Source organism: Phacochoerus africanus, chromosome 11 (assembly GCF_016906955.1).
Source record: "Phacochoerus africanus isolate WHEZ1 chromosome 11, ROS_Pafr_v1, whole genome shotgun sequence".
Classification (NCBI taxonomy): Eukaryota; Metazoa; Chordata; class Mammalia; order Artiodactyla; family Suidae; genus Phacochoerus; species Phacochoerus africanus.
The window spans coordinates 70,395,906-70,417,449 of NC_062554.1; the positions used below are offsets into that span (position 1 = coordinate 70,395,906).

At 37.8% G+C, this 21,544-nt stretch overlaps 1 protein-coding gene across 2 annotated transcripts in view; it reads left to right on the plus strand.

Annotated features, from left to right (window-relative positions):
- CDK14 (cyclin dependent kinase 14) overlaps window positions 1-21,544 on the plus strand; it is a 619,947-nt gene that overhangs the window by 375,621 nt on the left and 222,782 nt on the right. For both annotated transcript variants that reach the window (XM_047751802.1, XM_047751803.1), the window contains one exon: window positions 12,022-12,115. In XM_047751802.1, coding sequence (XP_047607758.1) covers window positions 12,022-12,115 — 94 coding nt within the window. The remainder of the gene's footprint in view (window positions 1-12,021; window positions 12,116-21,544) is intronic.

A 21,544-nucleotide genomic window follows, 5' to 3' on the forward strand; every position in this document is an offset into this window, starting at 1 on the left:
CTAACCCTGTTTCATTCAGGTCTGGAAGGCCTGCTGTATTGCAGTAGCCCCTCTGACTCATTTCAACTCTGTCTTTAAAAATGAAAGACCAAACCCTTGTTCCGAGAAAGATTATAGTGGCTCTGATATTTACAAGTAAAATTACAGTTGGAGGAAGTCCCATGAAAAGTATGGAGTGCTGGAACCTAAACTAGTCTGATCATGAAGCCTTCCCATGGAAGTGACATGGAACTTGATGTTCCCTACTCGAAAACTTCTTAACCCTTCCCTGGGAATTCAGGGATTTTTTTTGTCTGCATTCCACACTCTCCCCCATTGCCCCAAATTTAATAGTTTAGATAAATGTTTGCATTTTGAATTCCTTTGCAATAAAGTGTGTACATTAGTTTGCAAATACCTTCATATTGACCTTAATTAATCTTTCATTAGTTTGCTGTCCAAGTTATTTAAAGTCAAACTTTAACTGACATTTCACATTGACAGTTATAGATGGCTCATGCTGGTTCCAAGAAAAAGTTCATAAAAATGTACATAGATTCTTTTTTCTCATGTAGGGAAAACTCAAAATGCCATGGCTCTTCCACTTGAAGTGACTAATTCTATGTACTGTCCCAAGGAGATACTGTCCTTTTCATTTCACCTTTTAAAAAAATATACTTTTAATTTTAGAGTAGTTTTAGAGTTCTGGAAAACTTGCGAAGACGTTGGTTTCACTATTAATAATTTCTTACGTTACTCTGGTGTATTTGTCACAACTAAGAATCCCACAATAGTACATTATTGTTAACCAAACAACTTTATTTTGATTTTACTAGTTTTCCCCTAATTTCCTTTTGATGTTTTGAAATCCCATTTAGGTACCATATTACATGTAGTTGTCATGTATCTTGACCCTCCTCTGGGTTATAATAGTTTCTCAGAATTTTCCTGTTTTTCATGCCTTTGGCAGTTTTGAGATGTATTAGTCAGGTATTTGTAGAATGTCCCTCCATTTGGATTTGTCCCTTGTTTGGGGAAGGAAAACCACAGAGGTGAAGTGACAGTCTCATCACATCATGTCAAGAGTGCCAACAGCTGACTTATCATTGGCATGTTAACTTTGATCACATGGTTGAGGGACTGTTTTCCAGTTTTCTCGATTATAAATTTACTGTCCATCCTTCACCCTCACCTCCATACTTTATTCTTTAGAAACAAATCAGTAAGCTCAGCTGTCACTTGAGTGGAGAGGGAGGAGAAAAGCGAGGGTTGCATTGGTTTTGATTCATTCATTCAACAAATATTTTTGAGCCCTTACCATGTGCCTGACACTCTGTGCCCTGGAGATAAGACAATGACCACAGGTCATCCTGTGAGTCTTTTATCTAGATGAGACACAACCCCAAAAAGCAAAGACCGATGGGCATCCTTTGAGTGTAGTGAAGGAAACAAACTAGGGAAAGACATGAGGCCTAGGCAGTAAGGAGGGGCCTGCCTTACATATGGTGGCCGGGAAAGACATTTCTAAATGGAGCCATTTGAGCTGATGCCTTGTTGCTGAAACTTGGCCTCCGTATACCATTGCCGAATAGTAACTCTGAAACAGAGTTTTGGATGAAGGAGAAAAAGATAGCTTTGTTGCCTTGCCAGGCAAAGGGGGCCACAGCAGGTTAATGCCTTAAATACTGTGCCCCCCTTGGGAGAGATTATGAGGCGGTTTTATGGTTTGGGGAGTAGAAAATAGGGCCCTAGTTAAAAATCAAGGTAGAGGCAAGCTTGCATTGTCTTTCAGAGATGGTGTTTAGTGGCCCCAGGATTGGGTCTAGTGGTCCTCCTTCTTCTCTGAGTGAAGAATGTTTCATCAAGTAGAAGTTCCCGTTGTGGCTCAGTGGTTAACGAATCCAACTAGGAACCATGAGGTTGTGGGTTCGATCCCTGGCCTTGCTCAGTGGGTTAAGGATCCGGCGTTGCCATGAGCTGTGGTGTAGGTTGCAGATGCGGCTCAGATCCCATGTTGCTGTAGCTTGGCATAGGCCAGCTGCTACAGCTCCAGTTAGACCCCTAGCCTGGTAACCTCCATATGCTGCGGTTGCAGCCCTAGAAAAGACAAAAAGACAAAAAATAAAAATAATACTAAAGAATGTTTCATCAGGTAGTTCTTCCATTTGTTGGGGGTTCTAGTTCTGCAGAAAGGCTCAAAGATTGTTACGTATATTTCTTAAGGAGAAATCAGGATCCTGCCCCAAGGCTGCACTATTGTCTCTTCCCTGGTCTCTGCATCCCCTCCCTTCCCTGATTAGCAACTACCCTTAGGAACTCAGGGAAGGTCATGGAGGCTGAGGCTCATTCCCTGAAACAAGAAATAGAGGACACAGAGAGGCTTGTGTGCCTAGAAGCCCCACAGGGCCCTGCTGGGTTACACCCTGAATAACAAGAAGCAGTTATCCATGTGAGCAGTGAGGGGAAACACATTCTAGGCAGATTGAACAAGTCATGCCCAGATGCTGAAACCAAGGAGGAGCTTGGCCTGTTTTAGGAAGAGAGAGCAGAGCAGCAGGACTGGAGCAGAGGATACCTCATGAATAGAGATATAGCGTGAAACTGGAGAGCATGTGGCACCTTCACTCTCCCAGTCTCTGTTCTGGATTTTAAGGAAGAAAAATACATAGGATGTAATTTTAAAAATTCTGATTCATCTCCTTTTGTCAGTAATGCAACATTCATTTATGCAAAGCAAAGTATAAATGAATAGGTGTGGCCCTACTCCAATAAAATCTTATTTATGAATACCGAAATTTGAATTTCACCTAATGTTTACATGTCACCAAATATTCTTTTTATTTTTTTCAATCCATTTAAGAATTTAAAAGGCTCTATAAAAACAGGCACTGGGCGGAATTTGGCATGTGGTCTGTAGTTTGTGGACTGCTGTGCATTATGGTGTGTTGCCCCTGCCCCCATCCAATAGAAGGAGGGCTTCTACTACTGTTGGTCTCATTCATTCACTGCCGTAAGTGAGACAGCTTTACAACTAGTGTTTGTAATTGCTTTTGTCCTCAGAGCTCTTCTCCATGGTGTGTCCAGCTGGTGAACTTGATTCACCACAATAAACAAAAAAAGTCAAGAATGTCTAGCCTAGGAATAAAACACAGACTTTGTAGAGTAGAATATGAACTATGGCTCTCTTTTTAACCTTCCTTCCATTTTCCATGTGGAGCATAACAATGGCCTTTGGCTCTTTCAAAATTCCTGTTATTGGCTCCTGTTTCCTCTACCTGGAATACACCATTCCCATTCCTGATCATCTCATTATCCACCAGATTCCACGGGTGCAAATCCTCCCTCGCCCTCTCTCCCCGCAACCCTGAGCTAAGCATGTCCCCTCACATCCTTAGGCATCTTGTCATGGGAACTGGGCACACATTTTTAGAATTATTGTTTTTGTAGCATCAATACTTGAAAGACACATGATAGACATTTTCTCCAAATTGACAATGGTCCTAAAGGTTTACATGACCATGTCTGTAATAAGTGAAGCTGGAAAAGAAAAAATACTTTTCCATAATATCAGAAAAAAAGTCATTACTATGGAATAAGTACATTATCTCTATGTTCTCTTTACAGAAAAATATATTATAAAATTATCATAGAAGAGGTAATTGAATATAATACAGCCAAAACTACAGACAAAAGTATTAGGGATGTTCGTTAGATAGTTCATAACTATGTTATATTGCTTTTCTCAGTTATATATTATTTGCCATATTTAAAAATGTATTATATTAGCTTTAAAAATGTATTTCTTTTAATATTTTCTCCTCCTGAATTCACTTTTGTGCCCAACTTTTTTATTAATAATTTTGTATTTTTTTCATAATGAGAAAAATTCACATTGTATGACCTTCAGGACTAAAAAATTGTCTGTCAATTATCAATTCTACTTAAAATCTTTTTTTTTTGTCTTTTTAGAGCGGCACCCGAGGCATATGGAGGTTCCCAGGCTAGGGGTCTAATCGGAGCTGTAGCTGCAGGCCTACGCCAGAGCCACAGGAACTGGGGATCTGAGCTGCATCTGTGACCTACACCGCAGCTCAGGGCAACGCCGGACCCTTAACCCACTGAGCAAGGCCAGGAATTGAACCCGCAACCTCATGGTTCCTAGTTGGATTCATTTCCACTGTGCCACAACGGGAACTCCTCTACTTAAAATCTTGATTTGAATTGTAATGATAAAAATATTTACATAGCTGTGGCATAAATTAAATTAGGAAATTTTGACTCCAAAAGAATTACAGATGTGTGTGCAATGGTGGGTGTTTTATATATTACCTTTGCCTGGTAACTAATTCTAAAACAAGAGATTGAACACACTGCATCCTGTGACACCTTTAATTGTAAGCTTTTATGACTGGCACTTATTCTTGAAAAAGTTAGACTAAGTGGTTGATAATTACACAATGATTCAAATTTCCCAAAGAAGCAAAATTAAAGGAGACATTTCCTGAAATAAGATTATCTATCATAAACATAGAGCTTAAGTGGATGGATTCTTTCTCAGTAAACCACTCTGGGCAGTCAGCTTAATCCATCAAGAGGGAGGTAACACAGGGCTAATGGAAGGTAGCAAAGAAAAGGGGATGGGGAGGAAAGCAGTCAACAGTCCATATTAAATTGAAAGGCTTTTTATTGCTATTTAGCAATAAAGAAGCTCCAGTAATAAGGTATTCTGCTGTATTAGGGTGCTGATATGTTTTATACTTCTACTTTTTTATTTTTTCTGCTTTCTCTCTCTTTTGATAAATCCTTTAAGTATAATTCTCTCAGCCTCATTAGTATACTTTCAGCATAGGAAACATCCATTAGGAAGGAGAATCCCAATTCCTTAGACAGTGAAGCAGATAAGAGCCTGTAGAAATACTATATCATCTCATTCCAACTGCATAGAATTACAGCACAGATTCATCTTTTAATTGTTCTAAGTATCATATTATGGGGATGGTATGGACCAAGCACAAGGAGTGGTACAAGAAATTCAGTAAGTAGTTCTGACAGTGCAGAGGTTACGTCACCAGCCAGCTTCGTAGAGCACACAGTGGAGGTGGATGTGGCTTCTGGTGGGGGTCTTGCATTCACAGTTGCAACTTGTAAGGGGGGGAATAAGGTCAAAAGGTGGAGAATAGAGTATATTCTGAATAGAGAAAAGTAAAGGTGCTGGTAGCTATTAAAGATTCAAGAGATATTATGTAAACTTAAGAGGACAATAGAAATGTAGATTGATGGTCTTAAAAAAGAATTTATGATATAAAAAGGTAAAAAACCATCAAATTGAAATTTTAAACCCAACTAGACATCTGAAGCCCCAATATTTATAAGAATACCATTGCATTTTAGTATATGAATAAAATAATTCTTGATGTCTGTCATCTCTTAAGTATTTAAAATTTTTTCTTATTTTTTTTATACTTTTCTATGTGTATATTGATTATATTACAGGTGCATAACTTAGTGGTTTGGTATTTTTATGGATTGTACTCCATTTCAAATTATTATAAAGTCATAACTATTTATCCCCATGATATACAGTATATCTGTTGCTCATTTATTTTCTACATGGTAGTTTGTATCTCCTAATCCCATATCACTGTTTTGCCCCTCCCCACTTCTCGCTCTATATTGCTATACACTGTCTGTTCTTTAGTTCTGTGAGGCTGTTGTTGTGTTGTTGTTGTTGTTATATACATTACTTTTTAAAAATTTTTTTGATTCCACACATAGGCGATAACATGGAGTATTTGTCTCTCTCTTTCAGAATATTTCACTAAGCATGATACCCATAATTCTTATTGCTCCATCCATGTTGTTGCAAATGACAGAATTTCATTCTTTTTTATGGCTAATATTCCATAGTATATATATGTGTGTGTGTATATGTATCTTTCATGTTCCTTATCTATTCATCTATTGATGGACCCTGAGATTGTTTCCATATCTTGGCTGTTGTAAATAATGCTGCTGCAAACATTGGGGTTCATGTCTGTTTTCCAGTAGATGTTTTCATTTTCTTCTAACATATACCCAGGAGTGGAAATGCAGGATCATGGGGTAGTTATATTTTCTTTTTTTTTTTTTTTTGAGAAACCCTCATAATGTTTGCTATAGTGGCTGTACCAATTTACGTTTTCACCAAGAGCATCCTAGGTTCTCTTTTCTTTTTTCTTTTTTTTTTTTATTACTCAATGAATTTATTACATTTATAGTTGTATAGTGATCATCACAATCCAATTTTATAGGATTTCCATCCCACACCCCCAGCACATCCCCCTTCCCCCCAAACTGTCTCCTTTGGAAACCATAAGTTTTTCAAAGTCAGTATCTGTTCTGCAAAGAAGTTCATTGTGTCCTTTTTCTAGGTTCTCTTTTCTCTACATCCTTATCAGCGTTCATTATTTGTAGAGTTTTTGCTGATGGGCATTCTGACAAGTGGGAAGTGATATTATGGTTTTGATTTGTATTTTTCTATTGATTAGTGATACTGAACATATTTTCAAGTGCCTGTTGGCCATCTATATATCTTCCTTGGAAAAATGTCTATTCAAGTCTTCTGCTGATTTTTAATCAGTTTGTTTGCTTTTTTAAATTTATGCTGGGTTGTTTGAACAGTTTATGTATTTTGGATGTTAACTCCGTATCAGTCATGTCATTTCCAAATATCTCCTCCATTCTGTAGGTTGCCAGTTTGTTTTGTTGATGGTTTCCTTTCCTGTGCAAAAGCTTTTAACTTTATTTAGGTCCCATTTGTTTATTTTTGTTCTTGTTTGCTTTCCTTTCCCTATGACAATTGATCCAAAAAATACTTCTGTGATTTATGTTAAAGAGTGTTCTGCCTATGTTCTCTTCTACGATTTTTAGGGTTTTAAGCTTTACATTTAGGTCTTTAATCCATTGTGAATTATTTTTTATATGGTTCTAATTTCATTCTTTTACGTGTAGGTGTCCACTTTTCCTAGCACCATTTGTTAAAGAGGCCGTCTTTTCCCCATTGTATATTCTTGCCTCCTTTGTCATAGATTATTGCAAACTGAGACTCCAGTTCTTTAATAATCTTAGTTTCAGTCAGTTTGGTCAAAAAGACTGAAATTAAAGTATTGGATAAATATTCTGGTAGAGATGCAAATGTATTAATATTAGTCAGGAAAGATCTTTAAATATATTTTAAAAGACAACTGAATTTTTTCTCATTGACAACTTTTTTTTTTGTCTTTTTTGCCATTTATTGGGCCGCTCTCGTGGCATATGGAGGTTCCCAGGCTAGGGGTCGAATCGGAGCTGCAGCCACCAGTCTACACCAGAGCCACAGCAACACAGGATCTGAGCCACATCTGCAACCTACACCACAGCTTATGGCAATGCCAGATCTCCAACCCACTGAGCAAGGCCAGGGATCAAACACGCAACCTCATGGTTCCTAGTCGGATCCGTTAACCACTGTGCCACGACGGGAACTCCTAGCAACTTATTTATAAAGATTCAAAATACAAAAGAAATCCCCAAACACCATAAGTGCATGAGTTTATTATTATTACAAATTCAATTTCACTGCTAGTGAATGGTCTGTTCAGATTGTCTCTTTCTTTCATTCAGTATTGGAAGGTTATATGTTTCTACAAATTTGTTCATTTCTTCTATATTGTCCAATTTATTGGTGTGTAACTATTTGTATGCAGTGTCCTTTTATAGTTTTCTGCATCTCTGCAATATTATTATTTCTCCTTTTATTTCTTATTTTGTTTATTTGAATCCTCTTTCTTTTTTTCTTGATGAGCTTTTCCAAAGGTTTATCACTTTTGTTTATCCTTTTTGTTGTTTTTGTTTGTTTTCTATTTTATTTCCTTTCTGATCTTTTCTAGTTCCTTTAGATGGTAGATGATGCTGTTTATTTGAGATTTTTCTTATTTCTTGAGATAAACCTGTATCTCTATAAACTTATCTCTTAGAATGGCTTTTGCTGCATCCCATAGATTTTGCAAAGTTGTATCTCCATTTTCACTTGTTTTGAGGTATCCTCTGATTTCCTCTTTGATTTCATTCCTGGCCTATAGGTTTTTAGTAGCATATTGTTTAGTTTCCATGTGTTTGTGTCTTTTTTTCACTTTTCTTCTTGTAATTGATTTCTAGTTTCATACTGTTGTGGTCAGAAAAAAATTTCTTGATACAATTTCTATTCTCTCTCTTAAAAAAATTGTTGAAGTATAGTTGATTTACAATGTCATGTTAATTTCTACTGTATAGTAAGGTGATTCAGTTATACACATACATATATCCATTCCCATGTGGCTTATCACAGACTATTGAGTAGATTTCCCTGTGTTGTATAACAGGTCTCTGTTGACCATCCATCTCATATACAATAGTGTGCATATTCCAATCCCAAACCCCGAATTCACCACCCCCCATTCTTCCCCTTTGGTAACCATAAGTTTGTTTTCAAAGTCTGTGAGTCTGTTTCTGTTTTGTAAATAAGTTCATTTATATCTTTTATTTTTTAGATTCCACGTATAAGTGATATCATAAGATATTTGTCTTTGTCTGACATAAAGCACTCAGTATGAAAATCTCTAGGTTCATCCATGTTGCTGCAAATGGCATTATTTCATTCTTTTTATGGCTGAGTAATATTCCATTGAATATCTCTTAAATTTGTTGGAATTTGTTTTATGGCCTAGCATGTGGTCTATTCTGGAGAATATTCCATGTGCATTTGAAAATAATGCGTATCCTACTGTTTTTAGATGGAATGTCCTGTAGATAGTTGTTAAGTCCAACTCATCCAATGTGTCATTTAGGACCACTGTTTCCTTATTGATTTTCTTTCTGGATGATCTGTCCATTGATGTAAGTAGGGTCTTAAAGTTGCGTAAGGGTCTTAAAGTTGCTTCTCTTGGAAGCAGCATCTAGATGGATCTTTTTGTTGTTGTTGTTAATTCAATCATCCACCCTATGCCCTTTCTGTTGTTTTTTTAATTGAAACACATTCCACTGTCTTCCCATTTGGTTAATTTTCTCTGTTTCTTTGAAATTGGGTGATGTATTGTGGTCTAGAAAGGGTATCCTTATGTGGGATCATCCTTATACAGTCTGTGTGTACCCACTGGCTTTGGTGAGAGAGTTGGAGCTGATCTGAGCATGACTCATGTTTTTGCCACGGTGTGCTGGCAGCTATCACACCTTGGTAGGAGGCAGAACTAGATATGGAAGGGCTAGAGCCAGAGCTAGGTATGAGCTGGGGCTTTCTTTATTTTCAGTGGTCAGCTTCTATACTGGGGGCAAGGTCAAGTCCCAAGTTGCTGGAACAGAGGCCCTGATGGTTGGGCCCAAGCTGGGTCAGTTTCCTCTGACTGCGTGTTTTCCACTCTCTCACCATTAGCACCCTTGCCTCAGAAGGGACAAGTGCCAGATTAAGGGGGGCTGGCTAGGGCAGATGCTTGGCATGGATCTGGATGTGGTCTGTGGCAGCCCCTGCTCCAGTCAGCAAACTGGACTCTTTCTGGTTTACTGTCCTCTAGGTGCCAGCAGTGTCCACTTTTACCTCCATTAGATATTGTTTTGTATCTGAGCTAGCTGGCTCCAAGCTGGAGCCAGCTAGCTCAGACACAACCGTCCATCACAACTATGGCAGCCCTCTAGAGTGGAGCTGCCTTGCAAACCAAGTTGGACCACAAGGAATGCTCAGCTCAGGGTGGGGCACATGCCAAGGTGTTATGGCCAGAGTTCAGTGGTTAACTGGCCAGAGTACAGTGCAGTTTCAGTTTGCTTTGTCCACCTTGTTTAGGGAGTAAGTAAGCGTGTGTGCACTCTTCACAAGTAGAGTCTAGGATTCTTACAGCCCTCTCTGAGTCCCACTGGTTTTCTAACCAGCTGAAGGGAATCATCTTTATTCTTGCTGTTGGGCCCCAGAACTGGGGTGCCCAATATGTGCCTCAAATAGTGCACTATTCAGGGAGGCTCTCCCTCCTCTTCTGAGTCTCCTTCTAAGGGCACAGGTCCTGACCTGATGGCTTGTCTTCTCTTCTTCTTGATTCCATATGGATCTTTCTTAAAGGTTGCACAAGAGTCTTTCTGCAAGTTTTCAGTTAGTTTTCAGTGAGAGTTGCTCCACATGTAGGTGTATATTTGATGTGTTTGTTGGGGAAAGTGAGTTCCATGTCTTCCTGCTCCTCCATCTTGATGTTAATCTCCCTCAAATCTGAAATAAAAACAACTTTTGTTAAAATCCATCTACCTAGAACACTGATTTTGAAACTAATTATTACTAAAATTATTTTTGGAGTTCCCATTGTGGCTCAGTGGTTAATGAATCTGACTAGGAACCATGAGGTTGCAGGTTTGATCCCTGGCCTTGCTCAGTGGGTTAAGGATCCAGCGTTGCTGTGAGCTGTAGTGTAGGTTGCAGACATGGCTTGGATCCCACATTGCTGTGGCTCTGGTGTAGGCCAGTGGCTACAGCTCCGATTGGACCCCTAGCCTGGGATCCTCCATATGCTGTGGGAGCGGCCCTAGAAAAGGCAAAAAGACAAAAAATAAAAAATAAAAAATAAATAAATAAATAAAATTATTTTTATTATATAAAGTAGTCTTTGTTTTTAGTCGTTTTTGACTCTATATACTATTGATTTTTAATTTGGATAAAAACTATGGGGTATAACAGAGAAGAGATTTCTGCTATGTGTCACTTTTTAAATTCAAAACATTGTTCATATACAACTAGGGCTGCTATTATGAAGTGAGTCCATTGGCTTTAACCTCTAGAGGGTCTGAGATAAGTTAAACATTTAAGGGATTGCTCACCTAAATTGGAGGAGTGTCTCAATATGTTTGTGATTTAGTTTAGGATACTTTCAGGAAACAAAGCCAATTAAAAAATCTTAGAGACTTTCTGAATGTTAAAGAGATCTACTAAAAGCACTAGGTTATCTGAACATCCAAGCCTTAGGAAGGTGAGAGCAAGGTCAATTCGGGGAACTTCATCTGCAGGAGAGTGGCCATTCTGGCTACTTCTCTGCCATTAATGTGACTTATTTAATCTACATATGGTAGTTTCTTTCCATCCTATTCCCAAGAGACTTGGTCTCCAAGCTTTCAGCTGAAGTATCTGATTGGCTCTCTGCCTGTATGATGGATTGGGTGTTCCTGTTGGGTTAGGTGCAGGCTTATATAGTCTGGGAGGCAAGGTCTTCTGATAATCTGGACTGTCTTGCCAGATAGAAACTGTGAGCATGGCAGGTAGGAGAGGAAAATGACCATAGTAGATGGCTGATATATTAAATAAGAGCTTAACAAATAAACTCATTAAGGGAGCTATCCTATCTGGCAAAATATTTATATTCATGGAAGACTTTATAGAAAAGATCACATTTGAATGAGATCGTAGAGGTTGAGCTGGACTTACATGTCAAGAGCAAACAGATGGGGGGGTAGTTCTAGGTAGTAGAGCAATTTGAGCCAACTTGTGTAGGGTTATGCTTGGCGTCAGTGTAGCTGCCCTGAGTCACCTGAGCAGCCTGAGCCAGTGCCTGGCCTCCATCTGATGAAACAGAGTCTCTGGGATTTGTATTCAGATCATTTGCATTTTTAAAAAGTTTCCTGAATGATTTTCATGCAAAGAGAGGTTTGAGCCCTAGATAGCTAGAGAGGACAATGCATTATGAGTATTTGAAATGGGGTTGGGAAAGTATATTAGAATAGGAATGTGGAGACTTTCGTATCAGGCTAAGGAGTGCGTGAGGTGGAATCAGTGAGGTTTATGTTTTATTGGTTTCCACCATTTTCTGAGCCTAGTATAGTTGCATCTATTTGGAGTCCTCCTGGGCAGTAGTCAGAGAAGGAAAAGGAAAGTGATGGTGTCTCGGGATGTGTGGCACAGCCCTGTATGAATATTGTTTATTCATTGTTTCTCCTCAATAGATGCAGATGTTTTAATTCCAGATTAGTTTTCTAAGCAGAATATATTGGAGTTTTTGTAACTCTTCTTTCTTCTCTCTTTAGGGGAGTTGGCTGTATCTTTGTTGAAATGATCCAAGGAGTCGCTGCTTTTCCAGGAATGAAAGACATTCAGGATCAACTTGAACGAATATTTCTGGTAAGTTCTTTACAGAATGTTTCTGAGAAAAGTCCGTTTCAAGTGCATCCTTTAGTGACAAATCTTACAGTGGTAGTGAAAAATAGTTTCAAATAAATCTGTTGGCTGTCACATTTAATTCTAACATATTTTGGACCTTTGCAAAAGCAGGAAATTAGTGAATGATTTCTAAACTACTGCAAATGTTAATATGCCAAAATGGTAAGAAAGGATAGAATATAGAAGAGTGGGTTAAAAATGAGGGCTCCGACAGAAAAATTTGAAATAATTTATATAGATATCTCCTCCTTTAAATAGGTGTATCTTAACTCCCTCCCACCCCCACCCACTTAAATGTGAGCTTGGATTAGTAACTTTTTTTTTTCCAAAAAGTAGAGCTTGGGAAGAGGAGAAGGGAGAATAGTCACTTCAGGATGGAGAAATCAGGCAAACTGTACCTCAGCCCGGTCTTCAAGGTTAAGATCATCTAAGCTAATTTGTGTGGGTAGCCTATACCCTTCATATAATGTGTTGACTAGGGCACTTCCCCTCTGTGGTCTCCCTTCCCAAACCAAAGACATCACACCAGCCCAAACTGAGGAAGAACATTCTACAAAATACTGGACTAGTGTTTTCAAAACTGTCAAGGTCATGAAAACCGAGGAAAGTCTGAGAGACTGTCTCAGCCCAGAGGAGGGGAAGGGGCATGACAGCTCCAGTGCAGTGTGTGTGGTGTTCTGTGTGGAATCCTGGGACAGAAAAAAGAACTGGGAAAAACTAGTGAAACACAAGTGAAGGGTGCAGTTTAGTTAATATTGGTAACCAACGTGTGCTCCTTAGATGGGATGGCTGTTCCCTATGGTGTAAGATTTTAACAATCAGGGAGACTGGTGAGGGCTATAGAGGAACTCTCTGTACTGCTCATTTCAACCTTTCTATAAATCTATTGTAAAATTTTTAATTTCCTTTTTTAATTTTATATTATAGTTGATTTACAGTGTTCTGTCAATTCCTGCTATACAGCAAAGTGACCCAGTTATACATATATATATATATACACACACATTCTTTTTCTCACATTATCTTCCATAATGTTCCATCACAAGTGATTGGATATAGTTCTCTGTATACAACAGGATCTCATTGCTTATCCACTCCATTACTTTTTATTTTTTTTAATCTGCAAAAATAAAATGTGTTCTGTCACCAGATAACCTGGGTGTGTCATAGGCTCTGTCACTTAGCTGTGCTTAGCTCTCTGAGTTTTAGTTTTATCATGGGTAAAATAAGGGTAATGATAACACCTACCTCATAGGTGGTTTTGAGGAATAATTGTCTTAATTATATAAAGTACTTTTAGAACTATGTCTGAGACATAATAATTACCCTATAGATATGTTGTTATTTTTATCAAATCATTTTTATACCAAGTGTTTTTATTGAGTGGAACTTCTGCATTAGCTAATATTCATATAAACTTATTTGAAACATGGAATAAGAACTAGACAAATGAAGTTTTTTTCCTTCAAAGGAGTCAGGATATACATTGTAGCAGTTAACCATGTCATCATACTTTTCTTTAATAAATCTCCCATATGAAATCACTGGAGTGCATTTTCATATGGACCTTGTCAAGAGATGCACTCATTGGATTATGCAAGTACAGCCTTACAATGTAGCTTTCACATTAAGTATAAGGACGGATGGAGGGTAGTGTGGCAATGTGAATTGAGACTCCATCACTGCTGCGTTCACCTTGATGTCAGCATTAAAATGATAAGAAAGGGAGAGTAGAAACTAGAAAATCATAGCACACATGGTTCCTCCTCAGTCTCTTCTGTCCCAGCATCCACGTGTGCTCGCCCAGGTGGACAAACAGCAGAGTCCCTAATACTCTGCTTTCTTCAAAGTGTTGTCCTCTTGGTCTCTTCTCCCAGAGGCTGTCTGTGTCCACTTCCTTCCAGTTTTACCTGATTACTATTGCCCATCAATTCCCGCCCACAATGTTAAAATGATATCTTGTGATTATAATAATGCATGTTTATACTAGAATATTCCCATGTCAAAAAGTAGAAAAGTTGAAAAACCACTTTGTCCTACTCCCCAGAGAAAATTACCTTCAGTATTTCAGTAGATAGCCTCCATTTCTACACATGCTGAAAAACTTTAAGTTGTTATCTTGTATACTGTTTTGTAACTTTCTCTTTTCACTTGAAAATATTTATTTAACAACAGTAAGTACCTCTCATTGAAAAAATAAATCCAGAAATTTATCATCATTCTTAATGATAGGTGTTTCATTGTATGGATATAATTTGTTTAATCAGCTCCATATTGATAGCTTATTTATAGTTTTCAGCTATTATAAAGTTCTGCCGGAAACATTCTTTGCACAGTTATCCTATTAGTTAAGAATTATTAGAATTGAAAGCTTGTAATTGAATACAATTTAATTTTCATAAATCTATTGACCGTTCTTATACATCCTTCTCTTCATCTAAACTTCTGAAACACTTCCTTCTCCCTGTTCCCGTGAAACTCACTGATTTCATTGAGATTGCATTGAGCCTATGGATTATACTACAAAGAAATGATATAAAATTGAGCTTTTCCATCCAAGAATAAGTAACATCTCTTTATTCATATTTCGTGGCCCTTAGCACCGATGTAATATAGACATATTTTCTTTTCCTTTTTTTCTAATCAAGCTTTTATTTTCATGTGATTATTTTAAATAACTTTAAACAGTTATTTTCTCAAAAAAAACCCAATAAACTTGTTCACCTATTGTGTCATTGAAAAAGGTGATAGGAGAGGAAATTTTAATGGGCTATAGTTTGCGTCATATAGGTTTTTATGTCAAAACACCTTTAAACATTTGTCTTTTTAATTTATTTAAAGCTTAAGTATAATAATAATAATACTGCCCCTTAAATATATTCTGATAATATAAGTTTTCTTAAACTTTAGAGTCCTCTTATCTATTCTATCTAATAGCTAACTATAATGCTTATATAATCTTGTCAAATTACTGATTTTTTATGCTAAAATAATTAATTTACTATATTTGAAATCATAAAACTTCAAAAGTAAATTATATAGAAAGAAATATACCTACGTATGCGTTGTTTAAGGATGAATTTAAAAGAAAAAGAATTGCTTATATAAATGAGGTGCATTCTATAGCAACAGTACCAAAAAATATTGTGTCATGAAGGCGTAGTTTATTGATATAGCTTAGGCAAAATTTTACTTTTCAGTATTATTTTTATAATGTAAAGATAGAACCTATGTGAAATAGTGTAAGCAATGTCCAATAGGTACTGTCTTGTTGGATTGCTTCTTATATGGAGATTTTGCTGTTATTTCTCAATTTTATGGCACTTATTTCCTAATTTTATGGGTATTCAGAGACCTTTGAGCTATGACTAGACTTTTAATAAATCAAAGAAATAAATCACTGTAAATCTTCTGTGGGAATGTTGATACACTAAGCTACTGTTTGCTCTTGTTAGAGCATAGAGATCCTTAAATGCAGATAAGCATCATGATTAATGGTAATAACTCCTTCATTTACTGTAGGTTTTTTGTTTTTTTTGTTTTTGTTTTTTTACATGCGGAATGATTTTTACAAGTAAAATATCCTTTGGTAATTAGGAGATGAAGATCCTCATATATAAAATTAAATAATGTATGTTTTACCCTGAAGAATTAGACATGACCAAAAAAGAGAGATATCTACAAACTTCTCTTGAAAGTAAATGTTACCATCTTAAATATTTTATTTCCTCTAGTGAATTGTTCAAATTTGCAAATGTTAACTAAGTGACACATTCAACCAGCAGGCTCTCCCAGTAGTTGTGCAATCATTGGAAGAAGAAATTTTACTAACCCAATATAATTGAATCACTGGGAAAAAATGCTTTTCCTTGGTGACCCTTTAGGTCTAGTCTGAAGAGGAATGACGTTTAAATGTGATTAAGTCCATTTTCACAGGCTTCTCATGTAAACTGCCAGAGACTCTTTCTAAAGTAGCAGTTGTGTATCTGGCCTCTGGTAAAGCATTGCCAAGTAGATAATCAACTGTGAAAAGTCATGAAACACGGGATTGTTTGGTTTGTTTTGTGTTTTAATACAGCGATTAAGGCCATTCATTCGCCTATGAACTGTATAGAAAGGTGGTTAATAACTTTGAAGCACAAAATTAATAGCTTGTTATCTAAGATAATTAATATAATTAACTCCCATATACTGAGTCTTTATATGGAAAGCAACAAAGATCAGTCAGTGGAGCCTTTCTATTTTTCTTTTGAAGATTTTCTTTTCCTTACTTTTTCTTTTTCCTTCCTTGGTGGAAAGGAGCAGTTCACATTTTTAACAAGTCCATCATTTCTGCAGTGTAATAACTGTGTTGATATATGTAAGGTGAACTGGCTATGCTACAGTCTGCGATTTCACTATTAAATTGTTTTCCTTGAGATTGTGATGCTCATATACAAGAAGGGAAGACAAGTGATGGAATTTTGTCAAATTACATTCAAGACATTTTGAGTTTCCAGGTAAATAGGCACCTTCTCTAAGCAGTAACTCTGCTCTTAGGGGAAAAGAGTGATTTATTTTCATTTCTGAAGCATTATCCATTTTTCAGTGTGGCATGATGTATTCTATTCACCTCTGTTAGCTGCAAAAATAAGTTGTAGATGTATTCATCTAGGTGAATATATATTCAGCGTGACAAAATCAGAACTAATAAAAAATTTGTATTCTAATCACACTTTTCTGAATTGAAAAGGAAATCTACTTGACGGAACCCTGGGAGCATTCTCCTGTCACTCCTCAACAGCTGGACAAATGGCAGAGAGTGCTTGCACAGCTGTCTGAGACCTTTGCCAGATGCTTTTGGGTTTATGTGGTTCATGGCTCAGTGTGCAGCATCTCAGATAGAGAGGCTGGCATGATTGTGTGTGGAGGACTTATCCTAGTTCTCCCTGCCTTTGAATGTTGATTAACCACAAGGGGCCCTCCTTTCCCTGTCTCCTGGGTCTTCTGGCTTGTGATGGAATTTTTATCCACCAGTTATTTCTTAACATGTACATTATTTGATTGGTACAGCTGTTAAAATGTTTCTCTTCTTAATATACGTCATTCAGAATTTAAAAGAAGGTGTGTGTGTGAGAGAGAGAGAGACAGAGAGAAAAAAGAGCCACTTGCAACTTTAAAATCTGCTACTCAGCCTGGCTTTTGAGTTAGATCCCTCCTTACGCCCCTGTGTTTTACAGTGAACTGACTTCAGTGGTGTAACCTGTAGACTTCGTTCTGGTCCTTGTCTCCCCACCCTGGCTCTCTTTCCAGGGTCCTAATGCAAACCATTGCTCTGAGGTTTCATGATTGGCTAGAACAGCCATATAGACTGTCAAAGAAACCACCACCTCCTTTGATGGTTGTTACCATCCAGTTGGATACAGCAGCCGCATTATTAGGATGAACAATTGCTGTCATAGATTTTTATCTTCACTCCCATTATTGGGCTGCTTGAGCTGATTTCCACTATATTTCTTCAAGACTCAGCACTGGGTACAGTGGAGATGGACAGGGATTGTGTGCCATGGTGTGTGCCCTGGACAAAACAAGGATAATAAAGATAGGAAGGCAAGATATACCTTTAAGAACTACGGAGTTCCCTTCATGGCTCAGTGGTTAATGAATCCAACTAGGAACCATGAGGTTGCAGGTTCGATCCCTGGCCTTGCTCAGTGGATTAAGGATCCAGCGTTTCCGTGAGCTGTGTTTTAGGTCACAGATTCGGCTCGGATCTGGCATTGTTGTGGCTTTGGCATAGGCTGATGGCTACAGCTCCTTGGATTAGACCCCTAGCCTGGGAACCTCCGCATGCTGCGGATGTGGCACTAGAAAAGACAGAAAGACAAAAAAAAAAAAAAAAAAGAATGGGGTCATGAAGAATTGCTGAGCAATTGATCAACAGATGAGAGATTCATTAATAGTAGGAGATCTTGTATGAGTTTAAAATAGTGGACATTAAGAGTTAAATATTGAATTCTAATCCTAGATTGTTTTTTTTTTTCCCCTGAACACACCATGTTTTCTAATTGGATTGTAGTTTCTGTATCTGGCAAGGGAAGAGTTGAACTAAATGATTTCAATAATGTCTTGCAGCTGTAACCTTTTTAATTCTAAAAATGCATGCCATTACAGGATTATACATAAGGGCTGTGGGTGTTCAAAGGGAAAATTGCTAAGAACATTTTTGCTAATCATTGGAGAAAGTATAAGATTTGAAGTGGAGTAAGGGAGATGGAGGACATGGGGCAATGATACAGGAGTGGAGGCAGGAGGAGTCTGTTTTGTGTGTGTGGAAGCTAAGACTGGATGTTGAAGACTGGACTTTGATAGATTGAGGACTTTTTAATTTTATTTTCTCTGTAATTAATAAGGAGACAGTACAGTTTTTAACAAAAGAATAATAGAGTTAAAAGTAAAACTAATGTAATATGATATAATGATAAACTCAACTATATAAAGTCTGATACAAGTAGAGGACTAAACAATACATATGGAAGTGAAGAATACTGAAAATAATAAGCAACACCTTTTTTTTGGCTGCGTTCATGTCATGCACAAATTCCTGGGCCAGGGATCAAACCTGTGCCACAGCAGGAACCCAAGCCACAGCAGTAACAATGCCAGATATTTTAACAGCTAGGCCACTAGGAAACTTTAAAGCAACATTTTTTTAAAGTCAATTTTAGAAAATCGAAATGAGGGAGATGGGCTGTAATACTACCCCCCACCCCGCGGAAAAATGAATCTTTTAATTTGTACGTGTTTTTTTCAAGCCTCATCAGTAGGCATAGTTATTTACATGGTGGCAAATCTTTTTCAGAGCGTTAAGTTTATTAAAAAATAAAGAAGTTAGAAAGATTTTAAAGCATTAGGAAAATGAATAAACACCACCATTTAGAGATAACCAGGGTTAAATAGGTATTTTCTTTTCTAGATTCCACAGTTGGTTTAATAACAATTGTATGGTTTTTGTATCCAGTTTCTCTTTATTTTCACATTAAATAGGGAGCCATTTCCAAGCCATTAATATATGCTTGAAAATATTATTTTAATTATGCTATAATATTTTATTAGTGTGCCCAAATTTAGTAACACATTACCCTATTGCTAGGTAATTTGCTTGCGGTTTTTATGCTACAGTAAGCATCACATATTTTCATCCCATTCAATTATTCTTCCAACAAGTATTATTAGGCATCTGTTCTGCACCAGGCACTGTGCCTATAAGCAGTGCTCACCTCAAAAGTACTGTCAGCTGGGCTACATTTAAATAGCTTCCAGAAAGTCAGATCAGAAGGATGCTGTTGCATAACTGTTGATACATCCTGTATCTAAATGCTATGGAGTGCATGTGTCTTTTTCAAGGAAAGTTTCGTCCAGATAAATGCTTTGGAATGGATAAGCAATGAGATCCTGCTGTATAGCACTGGGAACTATGTCTAGTCACTTATGATGGAGCATAATGTGAGAAAAAAGAATGTATACATGTTTGTGTGGCTGGGTCACCTTTCTGTACAGTAGAAAATTGACAGAACACTGTAAACCAGTTATAATGGAAAAAAATAAAAGTCATTATAAAAAAAATAAATGCTACGGAAGAGAAAGAAGTCAAAGATAACTTCAGAGTTTCAAGTTTGGGTACTTAAGTGATTCATCAAGTCATGGAAAACAGTGGGGATGTTTGAAAAGAAGTGCCAGTGGAGGGAGAGAAGAAGAGAGCTCAAGGTGCTGGACTTGAGGTGATAGCAGGTGACCCCAGGTGGAGCTCTCCCATACACAACTCTTGCTGAACAGCATTAGGAGAAAGGTGAGGGTCAAGGAATCATTGACTTGAACCAGACAATGTTGGGTCCCAAACCATATAGTTCTTGAGAAGGTGGAGGAGGAAATGCAGAGGAGCAGTGTCTAGGCCTTAGGGATGCTCGTGGTTTGTGGGGCCAGGGGAGCTAAACCAGGATAGAATCAGGACAATGACACAAAAGTAAGGGCAACAGTGGATAAGTGGAGGATAAGAAAGGAGAAAATCATCACTCCCTGGAGGGAAATTATAACCAGACTCAGGTCTGTTGAGCTGGTGGGTGAAAAATTATGAGGCTCATGCCCTTCCTTTCTGTGTTTCCCTCAGCGTGTGCCTCACCCTGAGCTCACTGTACTATGAGTGAGACATGGAAGCCTCGACACACAGCCTGCATCTGCATTTCATTAGGGAAGTTTAGACTCTCCATGGTTTTCCAAGGAGACTTATGATTCTCCTCAGAGGCTTGGGGGTGCTGGAGTGAAGGTGAGTGCAGCCTTAAGGTGGGCACGTCCCAGCCCCTTCACTCCTGGCTCTGCTTTCATTAAGATTTTCTATGTGAAATCAGTCTCACAGCTGAAAGAAAAGTTGGAAACCCCTGGGCTAACGGTATCTTAAGGTCCTCCCAGGTCCAGAGTTCTATGAAAAAAACAGAAGTCAGTGCGGAAGCAAAATGATGAAAAGAGATCCAGTGAAAATGAAGGTGTTAGGGAAATAAAAATGGAGTGATTCACATATGGAGACATTAGATAGATAGTCTTATAAAGAAAGTTCTGTGCTAATAAGCTAATAGAAATTTTGGTAGCAAATTTCTTTAAGGTCGGCAGTTCCCATTATGGCTCAGCAGAAACGAATCTGACTAGTATCCACGAGGATGCAGGTGTGATCCCTGGCTTCACTCAGTGGGTCGGGGATACAGTGTTTCTATGAGCTCTGGTGGTGCAGGTTGTAGACACAGCTTGGATCCTGAGTGGCTGAGGCTGTGGCTGTGACCAGCTGCTGTAGCTCCGATTCAACCCCTAGCCTGGGAACTTCCATATGCCTTAGGTGCGGCCCTAACAAGAAAACAAAACAAAACAAACTTCTTTAAGGTCATTTGTCTTGAGAAAAAAACAAGGACAGTGGAATACTCCAGGATAAAATAGCTAATCACATTACTTTTTGCAAAAAAAGCTGTTATTTGAAGATTAGCTGGCTGTTACCCAGAGATTTCAGTTGGTTCACATGGTAAAAATATATGTATTACCTTAAAGGTTCTTACATTTACTTTATAATGTTACAGACTCTCTATAAATGGGAGGACATTTTCATTCAATCATTCACTTCCTTGTTAAGTTATTCATTTTTCAACAAATATTTATTATGTGGTTACTATGGGCTAAATGCTCTTCCATGTTCTGGGGAGACAGCAGTGCACAAAACAAAGTCCCTGCTCTCTTGGAGCCTGCTTTTCTTTGAGGAAAGATGAGCAGTGAGCCAATAAATATACAATGTGTCTCCTGAGTGCTGCATGAGAGATGCTACATTTTATATGTCGTTCTGGGGAGCTCTTTCTCAGAAGGATCATAATGCTT